The sequence below is a fragment of the Osmerus mordax genome, chromosome 15 (assembly GCF_038355195.1).
Source record: "Osmerus mordax isolate fOsmMor3 chromosome 15, fOsmMor3.pri, whole genome shotgun sequence".
Taxonomy (NCBI): domain Eukaryota; kingdom Metazoa; phylum Chordata; class Actinopteri; order Osmeriformes; family Osmeridae; genus Osmerus; species Osmerus mordax.
In genome coordinates this window covers 17,282,410-17,293,203 of record NC_090064.1, presented here as the reverse complement: position 1 = coordinate 17,293,203, position 10,794 = coordinate 17,282,410, and the positions used below count along the sequence as shown (strand labels likewise).

At 48.3% G+C, this 10,794-nt stretch overlaps 1 protein-coding gene across 1 annotated transcript; it reads right to left on the bottom strand.

Annotated features, from left to right (window-relative positions):
- Positions 1-689: 689 nt before the first annotated feature.
- sh3glb1a (SH3-domain GRB2-like endophilin B1a) lies at positions 690-9,767 on the bottom strand. Its single transcript, XM_067251904.1, has 9 exons — positions 9,559-9,767; positions 8,691-8,832; positions 8,256-8,384; positions 6,955-7,088; positions 5,823-5,915; positions 4,153-4,242; positions 3,454-3,554; positions 3,136-3,346; positions 690-2,219 (listed from the first exon to the last, which is right to left on the bottom strand). The coding sequence occupies exons 1-9, from the start codon at positions 9,619-9,621 to the stop codon at positions 2,112-2,114; spliced, it is 1,071 nt and encodes a 356-aa protein (XP_067108005.1). The 5' UTR covers positions 9,622-9,767; the 3' UTR covers positions 690-2,111.
- Between the last annotated feature and the right edge of the window lie 1,027 nt (positions 9,768-10,794).

Genomic DNA, 10,794 nt, shown 5'->3' with positions numbered 1-10,794 from the left:
TGTGAAGTAAAGTACTGATACCAGAAAAATCGAGTATTTGTACTTCATTCCTTCCCATCTCTGTATACTATGGAACCAAACATTTAATGTGGTTCAGTTTTCATCCTGCAAATACTCTCAGTACCGGCTAAACTCCACACGCTGTGCTGTTTCCTACCCCCGAAAGGTGGACCCAACAGGGGGCCCGGCATGTGGAGGAATAGGGGGGGCCACAAGGGGCCTGAATGTCGGGGAACAGGAGGCCCAGCATGTGAAGGGGAGTAACAGGAAGTTGACAGCCTGCTCACCGAGAACCACTTCCTCTTACCCCTTCTACTTCCTCTACACATTTATAGTTGCACAATAGCCACAAATAGATATGCTTCATTACACAGAAAACCCTTTGGAGGGGCTGTGGTCTAAACACCCTGAAGAAATAACCCTGACAGACAGCAAGGTTACATTCTGGAAGACCAACAGAATTGTACTTACAGAGTTAAACTCGACAAGGATTGTGTTGTGAGATGAACCGAGTGCAGCGTGAGAGGAACTAAGCACCAGTTAAACAGGAGTGATGTCATGTAGTCACCAGCCCAGTCACCCTGCAGAAGGACACTGGTTTGAATGTTTTGTACTTTTTATGTGCAGCATGCAGGTGCTTTGGATAAAATCATCAGCTCAATTTTAGTAAATATTTTATATATGGGTCAAAACTGGTTCTTTTTCATGAAGGGTATGTAAATGTAAATCGAGGACTTGACAATATTTCACAGAATCTATATCCAGGCTGGCCTCTACTGGTTAGCCTTTGTTACTACATGACACACCTCCACAAAAATACTCTACAATGACACAGTACATCTAACCCACAGCATCTACACACATCTATTTCATCACCAGGCAGAAACTGTAAATAACAGCCCAGACATGTGTTCTTACTTTAATACATTGTTACATTGTTGCATAGATAAACAACAGAACAATGAGCAGCAATAAGCCATTATAATGTACTACAATTTCCAGAAGAAACGACACAATGATTGTGTACGTTTGTGAACAGGGCTGAGGAAACAAGAGGCAATTAAACTAAACTATTTTAGTAGGAGATGATAACTTAGACAAACATCCTTGCAGTTTGAGGCGTGACAACAGGCCTAGTGTATTACAACAGCTGCTGCATCATCCAGCCTTAACCAGAACCCCCTTCCACTTCCACTTCATAGAGTACAAATATTTGTTTACTGGTCCATAATTCTCAAAATATCGATTAGGGTTTCAAAATAGTTCTCCGGTTTAAAATGCTTCTCTGGTTGAAAGTACTTCCTGTGGCTTCTGGCAACTACAGGTTAGGAACACAGGGGTTAGGGTTAGACATGATTTAATCACTGGGGTCTTCCCTGAAGAGAAATGCTCAGGGCCCAGAATGAATGAATTCAGAAGGGCCCTTCTGAATGTGACAGAACCTGCTCCTGATCAAGCCTCCCTCTGAGAACAGGATATACACGATGACCAAACAAACATGGCACTTACATCATAACAAAGAAAACTATAAAATAACACTCTTTAAGACTTTTAAAAAGAAATGTTCAGATCTGTCTTTCTATTCAAAAAGTGCTTTTTTGATGCAAGTATTAAAACAAGTGTATAGCAGTTCACCCAGATATCAAACTGGACTGATATCGAATAAAGAAATGACATGAGAGCTTTGAAAGCCACCAGAGTCAGGAGGGCTGTAAACAACAGGAACAGGTGTAGGAAGGTTCTGGAAGATTGTTGCCATGTATTGTAGGAGAAGCAGAGAAGCGGCTTATATAAACACTAACAAACAGCAAGCATCGAGCCTATCACACTTCCATTCATATTCTGCTGGTTAACTGAAATCTACTGAGGACCACATGTGTGATGTCTCCGTCCTCCATAATGAGACCTAGCTCAAACAGGACAACAGCCTCAGGGTTCAAGCTCTTGAATTAGGTCAATTTGACAGAATGGAAGTGTGCATGTGACCCTGCCACAAAATATAAATATGAGTATAAATATTCGGAGCAGGTGTTTCGTAGGGGGTGGGGCGGTGTTTTGGAGGGAGCGGTAGTTTGGAGCGGTGTTACGTAGGGGGCGGGGAAGCGGTGGTTTCAGTTGAGTAGCTCCAGGTAGGTGATGGGTACTCGCCCCTTCTGGCTCCCCCGCTCACCCATCAGCCAATCAGAGTCCATGCCTGGGACAACACTCACCATTATGACCTGCAGAGGAAGTGACAGAGACACCAAGATCTGTTACAGCACCATGTAACAGATCTTACCATAGAGACTGGAGATCTGTTACAGCACCATGTAACAGATCTTACCATAGAGACTGGAGATCTGTTACAGCACCATGTAACAGATCTTACCATAGAGACTGGAGATCTGTTACAGCACCATGTAACAGATCTTACCATAGAGACTGGAGATCTGTTACAGGACCATGTAACATATCTTACCATAGAGACTGGAGATTTGGCACAACTAAGACCCCTCTAAAGTAACACCTGTGTTACTTTAGAGGGGGGAGGAGGAGGTGTGTTGCTCTAGACTAGAGGAGGAAGGAGGTGTGTTGCTCTAGACTAGAGGAGGAAGGAGGTGTGTTGCTCTAGACTAGAGGAGGAAGGAGGTGTGTTGCTCTAGACTAGAGGAGGAAAGAGGTGTGTTGCTCTAGACTAGAGGAGGAAGGAGGTGTGTTGCTCTAGACTAGAGGAGGGAGGAGGTGTGTCGCTCTAGACTAGAGGAGGGAGGAAGGAGGTGTGTCGCTCTAGACTAGAGGAGGGAGGAGGTGTGTTGCTCTAGACTAGAGGAGGAAGGAGGTGTGTTGCTCTAGACTAGAGGAGGGAGGAAGGAGGTGTGTCGCTCTAGACTAGAGGAGGGAGGAGGAGGTGTGTTGCTCTAGACTAGAGGAGGGAGGAGGAGGTGTGTTGCTCTAGACTAGAGGAGGGAGGAGGAGGTGTGTTGCTCTAGACTAGAGGAGGGAGGAGGAGGTGTGTCGCTCTAGACTAGAGGAGGGAGGAGGTGTGTTGCTCTAGACTAGAGGAGGAAGGAGGTGAGCTGCTCTAGACTAAAGGGCTAAGGGAACCCTAGAGGAGGGCTAAGGGAACCTAACCCTAGCTAGGAGGAAGCTGTGTACCTCATCAGCCAGGAGGGAGAGCTCACTGCTGCCAGCAGCGTCATAGTCGTACAGCACGCGAGCCTTGCGGCTGCCAGACTTCAGCTCGTTGATTTCTCCGCGCACCTGTCCCGGGCTGGGCACGGATGACGACACTGGAATGGTCGGCACGGAGATGCTGGCACCAGAGCAGCCGGAAGACTGGTTGTTGTTGGAGAAGGTGGAGGGGAAGCTGGGGGGGGAGAGAAACAAGGTGAAAATGTGGAACACAGGCCTTTCCAGGCTGTGTGATTGGGGAGGGTCAGGCCATGTGACCGCGGAGGGTAAGGGTGAGCTCACCTCCCCAGTTGTTTCTGGAGGTCCACCATGTACTGGTAACACTGGGCGTAGTAGGTTGTCTGGGCTTCCACAAAGTCATCCAGACACCGCAGGTGGTGTGCCTGGGGAGGGGGGAGGGGGAGAGAGGGGCGGAGGGAAGGTGGAGGGGGGAGGAGGGGAGAGGGGCGGAGGGGGGAGGAGGGGAGGAGGGGCGGAGGGAAGGTGGAGGGGGGAGGGGGGAGAGGGGCGGAGGGGGGAGGAGGGAAGGTGGAGGAGGGAGGAGGGGAGAGGGGTGGAGGGGGGAGGAGGGAAGGTGGAGGAGGGGAGAGGGGCGGAGGGTGGAGGAGGGAAGGTGGAGGAGGGGAGAGGGGCGGAGGGGAGGTGGAGGGGGGAGGAGGGGCGGAGGGGGGAGGAGGGAAGGTGGAGGAGGGGAGAGGGGCGGAAGGGGGAGGAGGGGAGGTGGAGGGGCGGAGGAGGGGTGGAGAGGGGAAGGTGGAGGGGGAGGAGGGGGGAAGAGGGACAGGCAGGAGAAACAGAAGACATCCAGGGTTAAGGGGGACAGGCAGGAAGAAACCATGCTTACATGTGTGTGTGTGTGTGTGTGTGTGTGTGTGTGTGGGGGCGGGGTCACCATGCTTACATGGCTGTGTGTGTGTGTGTGTGTGTGTGTGTGTGTGTGTGTGTGTGTGTGTGTGGGGGGGGGGGGGTCACCATGCTTACATGTGTGCTGCTAACTCCCTCCAGTAGAAGCCTGGTGATCTCAGCTTGTCTGTCAAACTCACTCTGGGTCATCCTGAGGTCCTGCTCCGCCTAGACACACACACACACACACACACCCCAAGAGAAAGGGTTACATACATGGTGATGCGCACACACACAAAGAGTAAGCCCAGTTTGCCCTCAGATAAACAGTGTTTGTAGGGTGACAGGCTAGATGAGTGGTCCCAAACCCCCAGCAGATGCTGTCATCCAAAACTACACAATGGTTCACATCCCCCCCAAGGGGGGATGTGGGGGGATGTGAACATGTAGGAGCTGATTGGACAGAGGTTATGGGAGGGGTATCTGATTGGACAGAGGTTATGGGAGGGGCATCTGATTGGATAGAGATGATGGGAACCCTGACATGGAGCCACATTGAAGCTTTACACTACTGATGGACATGGAAGGGACTGCAAGCAGGGGGGAAGGAGGACAAGAAGAAGAGACAGCAAGCATGGGGGAGGACAAGAAGAAGAGACAGAGCAGTTGCTGACACTGCTACCAAGACGTGAGTGTGTGTGTGGTGTGAATGTGTCTGTGGTATGTGAGGTGTGAATGAGGGTGTGGTGAGTGAATGTGTGTGTGGTGTCTGAAGGTGAGTGTGGCGTGCGAGTGTGTCTTTGCTCAGTTCGATGAGCCCAACATTCCACTTACCTCTGTCTCTTCCTATGGCCACATCTGCTCGTTTGCATTTGTGAAAACAGAAAGTGTTATTAGAGCTGCCAGCCAGCCACACCCAGCCTGTCCTCACAGTGTGTGTGTGAGAGAGAGAGAGAGCATGTCTCACAGTGTGTGTGTGTGAGAGAGAGAGCATGTCTCACAGTGTGTGTGTGTGTGAGAGAGAGAGCATGTCTCACAGTGTGTGTGTGTGAGAGAGAGAGCATGTCCTCACAGTGTGTGTGTGAGAGAGAGAGAGCATGTCTCACAGTGTGTGTGTGTGTGTGAGAGAGAGAGAGAGCATGTGTGCGCTCGTGTGTGCTTGACATTACTAAGCCACAAAATTCCTCTCAAAAGAACAGAAGACAGGAGGGAACTGTGTCTGAATTTTAACAATGAACATCGCTGGCCGTCACTGGTTAAAACCTGTAGTCAGGAGAAAGTGGTTCCGTTAGTCAGGCCTTGAGAGGGAGTCAGGTGGCTGAGCGGTTAAGGACTCGGGCTAGTAATCAGAAGGTTGCTGGTTCAATCCCCGGCTGCCAAATGACATTGTGTCCTTGGGCAAGGCACTTCACCCTACTTGCCTCGGGGGAATGTCCCTGTACTTACTGTAAGAGCGTCTGCTAAATGACTAAATGTAAATGTAAATGGAGAGTGAGAGTGAGAGTGAGAGTGAGAGTGAGAGTGAGAGTGAGAGGGAGAGGGAGAGGGAGAGGGAGAGGGAGAGGGAGAGGGAGAGGGAGAGGGAGAGGGAGAGGGAGAGGGAGAGGGAGAGGGAGAGAGAGAGAGAGAGAGAGGAGGACAGAGAGAGAGAGAGACCAATGGATTTAAGAAATGAGAACTGAAATTTCCCATCACTCCCCTCTTGTGATTAAGTTGGCCAGATAACTATTATAAGCAGGAAGCCAACCTTTTGGCACAGGAAGTAATACTGACTGCTGGTGTGTGAGTGAGTGTGAGTGTGTACTCACCACTGCTCTGGCATCTGCTACTCTGGCCTTCTTCAGCCGGGTCTTGGCAGCGTCCAGATCCAGACGCTTCACCTGCAGCAGCTTGCGCTCCTTCTGCACACGTTACACAAGCTTTACATGTTACACGCGCTATACACGTTACACGCGCTATACACGTTACACGCGCTATACACGCGCTATACACGTTACACACGCTATACATGTTACACGCTATACATGTTACACGCGCTATACACGTTACACGCGCTATACACGTTACACAAGCTTTACATGTTACACGCGCTATACACGTTACACAAGCTTTACACGTTACACGCGCTATACATGTTACACGCGCTATACACGTTACACAAGCTTTACACGTTACACGCGCTATACACGTTACACGCGCTATACATGTTACACGCGCTATACATGTTACACACACTATACATGTTACACAAGATTTAAATGTTACACTAGCTTTACACGTTACACGCGCTATACACGTTACACGCGCTATACACGTTACACGCGCTATACACGTTACACGCGCTATACACGTTACACGCGCTATACACGTTACATGCGCTTTACACGTTACACGCGCTTTACACGTTACACGCGCTTTACACGTTACAGGCGCTATACACGTTACAGGCGCTATACACGTTACAGGCGCTATACACGTTACATGCGCTATACATGTTACACGCGCTATACATGTTACAGGCGCTATACATGTTACAGGCGCTATACATGTTACACATGCTATACATGTTACAGGCGCTATACATGTTACACACGCTATACATGTTACAGGCGCTATACATGTTACAGGCGCTATACATGTTACATGCGCTATACATGTTACACGCGCTATACATGTTACAGGCGCTATACATGTTACAGGCGCTATACATGTTACAGGCGCTATACATGTTACAGGCGCTATACATGTTACAGGCGCTATACATGTTACAGGCGCTATACATGTTACACGCGCTATACATGTTACACGCGCTATGGGAGCGCTTCCTGTTTCCCAGGAGCGCTTCCTGTTTTCCAGGAGCGCTTCCTGTTTTCCAGGAGCGCTTCCTGTTTCCCAGGAGCACTTCCTGTTTCCCAGGAGCGCTTCCTGTTTCCCACTCACCAAGATGGTTTTGAAATCTCCCTCCAGGAAGTTCCTGAAGGGTGTCAGGAAGTTGATGGCAGAGGACTGGATGAACTCCCTCTCAGCTCCTCCTATCTGCTTTTCCGTCTCGCCACATTTGATGAGGGCGTTTCCTGCCGGGAGCAGAGACGAGGGTATAGATGAGGGTATAGACGAGGGTTTATCATATTGTATAGACTAACAGTATCACAGCTGAACATACTGAAGACTTTGGATTCAGGTGTTCAATTTAATGATAATTAATCACTTGCATGGGTTGGCATTTGTGTAATAAGGCCAATATCTGAAGCCTGTCGGTGATCCTTTAGTCGAACTCTATATCTGAACCCTGTTGTTGATATAGCTGAACCATGAATGTGTGTGTGAGTGTGTGTGTCTGAGTGAGTGTGTGTGAGAGTGTATGTGAGTGTGAATGTGTGTGTGTGTGAGAGAGAGAGAGAAAGTGTGTATGTGTGCTAGAGAGAGTGTGTGTGTGTGTGCTAGAGAGTGTGTATGCTAGAGAGTGTGTGTGCGCTTGAGAGAGAGTGTGTGCTAGAGAGAGTGTTTGTGTGCTAGAGAGAGTGTGTGTGTGCTAGAGAGAGTGTGTGTGTGCTAGAGAGAGTGTGTGTGTGCTAGAGAGAGTGTGTGTGTGCTAGAGAGAGTGTGTGTGTGCTAGAGAGAGAGTGTGTGTGCTAGAGAGAGTGTGTGTGTGCTAGAGAGAGTGTGTGTGCTAGAGAGTGTGTGTGTATGTGTGCTAGAGAGAGTGTGTGTGCTAGAGAGAGAGTGTGTGCTAGAGTGTGTGTGTGCGTTAGAGAGTGTGTGTGCTAGAGAGAGAGTGTGTGCTAGAGAGAGTGTGTGTGTGCTAGAGAGGGAGTGTGTGTGTATGTGTGCTAGAGAGTGTGTGTGCTAGAGAGAGAGTGTGTGTGTATGTGTGCTAGAGAGTGTGTGTGCTAGAGAGAGTGTGTGTGCTAGAGAGTGTGTGTGCTAGAGAGTGTGTGTGCTAGAGAGTGTGTGTGCTAGAGAGAGTGTGTGCTAGAGAGAGTGTGTGCTAGAGAGAGTGTGTGTGCTAGAGAGAGTGTGTGTGCTAGAGAGTGTGTGTGCTAGAGAGTGTGTGTGTGCTAGAGAGTGAGTGTGTGCTAGAGAGAGAGTGTGTGCTAGAGAGAGTGTGTGTGCTAGAGAGAGTGTGTGTGCTAGAGAGTGTGTGCTAGAGAGTGTGTGTGCTAGAGAGTGTGTGCTATAGAGAGTGTGTGCTATAGAGAGTGTGTGCTATAGAGAGTGTGTGTGTGTGTGTGTGAGCTCACCATAGGCTGTGCCGGGACCAAACTCGCTCCCAGCCTCGATCATGGTGTGTCCCAGCAGCTCATGGTTGTTCATGCGTGTGGGAGCCTTCTTTTCCAGCTTCTCATACAGGAACTCCTCTATTCTCACATCTGGAGCAGAGCAGAGCAGGAACTCCATCAGGGAGGAGAATCACAAGACTTCACAGCAGGGTCAAACACAAAGACTGTCCAGGGACAACCTAGTCAGCACAGAGCACACACACACAGACACAAAGCACACACCATGTATGTGTGTGTGTGTGCTTTTCTGTGTTATGTAGCATCATGGTGAGACCTCAGGAAGCTCCACAGCTGAACTCACATTCATCTGCCCCCCGCCGCCCTCCCGCCACCCTCCCGCCACCCTCCCGCTGCCCCCCTGCTGCCACAGAGCTGTCCAGGTGAGCTGCTCCTTACTGGGGTTGGGCTGCAGCAGCACCTCTGTCTGCTTCAGGACTCTCTCGGTCCACAGCTTGGTGCTCTCAGCTCTCAGCAGCAGGTTCTCCAGGTGCCCGTCCAGCTCCGTCCGCTCTGCTTGGCCCAGCTTCTCCTCTGTGAACTGAGTCACACACATCTCATTCATTCTGCAGACGCTTTAATCCTCAACAGGGCCGTAGCCAGCCTAGTGGAACTTTTTTCTCCAACAGTGGACCGTTTTCCAGTTTTCCCACTCATTTAGAACTATCTAAACGAGCTTATAAAGTGGAGGTTTTATATTTTACATTGTGAGAACCTCTGCGTTGTGACAGGTTTCCGCTGCGGCAGGTTCGGGCTCGCCCGGTCCCGCCCGTCAGCCGCTAGATTGCTACCGGATATGCTGAGATAGCGGTTCTGTTTTAAACTGCACTACTGGTTGACTGATCAGCTTTTAAATGCATCCCAGCAAGATAGACAACGGAACATAGAAAACAACATTACATTAAGTTGTCAAGATTGTCAGCTAAATGTTTGAAAATTACAACTTCGGGTGGAACACAAGAAAACCACAACAAACAACAAGCTAATGTGAGCCCCCGTAGCTTGCTAACATGCAGGCCCGAGGCCAGAACCACCGGGATTTCATAAAACTGAGCAGGCTCTGTTGGGTGACAGGAGAAGCTTTGCTATCCTAGCTACTATCAAAATACACCTTCAGCATCTTGGGTGTTGCTCAAACTAGTGACATTAATTTATCACTCTACCAGTTAGCAAGCTAGAGCTAGCTATATAGCGAGCTGTTAAGCTAGTTAGCTAACTAATGATATCAACAGTCATGACTTTTTAGTTAAACCAGATACCAACTTACTTGAACAGCACGGCTGAGAAAAGTGCCTGCGTCCGCAGCTAATCTTTTGACATTGAAATCCATATTAAGTTGTGAATTTTAAAGGCCACGTATAAATGTGAATACAACTATATCTGATCCATACAGCCAGTCAAGCAATACTTTCTTTTCTTTTCATAGAGTTTCCAAACGCTTTAAACGCTGTCCACCCAAACAGGCTCTAGACTTTCTCCGTGTCATCGCGTCGTGCGCGGCTACGCATACCTCGTGCGCGGCTACGCAGACCTCGTAGGCGGAACTGGTTCCAACACTTTTATAGCAGGGCTTTCCATGAGTTCTTAGAAGCAAAGCAATGGATAAGAGGACGGAAGAACACGATAGATCCTTAAAATATAATTTCACTCAAAAGGTGTAACTGAGTTACTAATTATATTTGGAAGGTAAACATGAATGTTCAGACTCTGAGTAATTTGATGTTATTGATGTTATGCTGCCATCTAGTGGTTGACTTGATTTGTATGAAGCGATTCTGACTTCTTCGGTTGAGGTTAGGCAGTGTGCAATCCAACTTTGTGACATCGTCGTTAAACATATCTGTGCTTTCTTTCCTTACATTTTCAAGCCAGGCTCTGTATTTTGTTGCATGATCTCTCTCTCTCTCCCTTCTCCTTTCACTGTGTGTGTGAAAAAAAAGTTTGAACAAATATTTTCCACAAAAATATTTGCAACAAAATATTTGTGAAAAAACGAGTGTTCCTGCGTTTCTTTTTGTGATCCCCTCATCTTTGCTGTTGAAACCAAAAGAGTTTCTGGCTCCCAATATCTTTTAAACACTTGGTGTGATCTGAATAACTGTACTGCAGAATGTCCTCATGAAAACAATATGAATGTAATAATGACTGTGCTGTTCTGCTGTTCCAGATAGAGGAGGAACCATCTCTAATGACTCGGGTTTACATTTATTCATTTATTCATTTTTTGGTTTGGGTTTGTCTCCTTGTGAGAGCAGTGAGTGATCCAGGTCAGGATCCAGCTGTGTATTTATCATTGTAGAAGCAGATTCTCCAGAGTCCACCCTGTATATGCCTCCCTTACTCTGGACAGACTCTGCTAACAGTGTGTTCAAATCCACCCTGTACATTGCTCTGGATTGAGAGATCTCTGCTGAATGAATTCATTATCAGTGAGATATCACTGTTGAGATACCATTCTCTTGTCATCTACAAATTGGTGTACTATAATAAAGTGTTACCAATA

What these genes read in the sequence shown, in the direction of transcription:
- sh3glb1a (XM_067251904.1), bottom strand. Translation starts at nt 9,621, where the DNA reads ATGGATTTCAATGTCAAAAGATTAGCTGCGGACGCAGGCACTTTTCTC. An exon ending in GAGATTTCAAAACCATCTTG is followed by an intron (nt 5,916 to 6,954) that starts GTGAGTGGGAAA and finishes TAACGTGTGCAG; the next exon opens with AAGGAGCGCAAGCTGCTGCA. An exon ending in AGGGAGTTAGCAGCACACAT is followed by an intron (nt 3,555 to 4,152) that starts GTAAGCATGGTG and finishes CCCCCTCCCCAG; the next exon opens with GCACACCACCTGCGGTGTCT.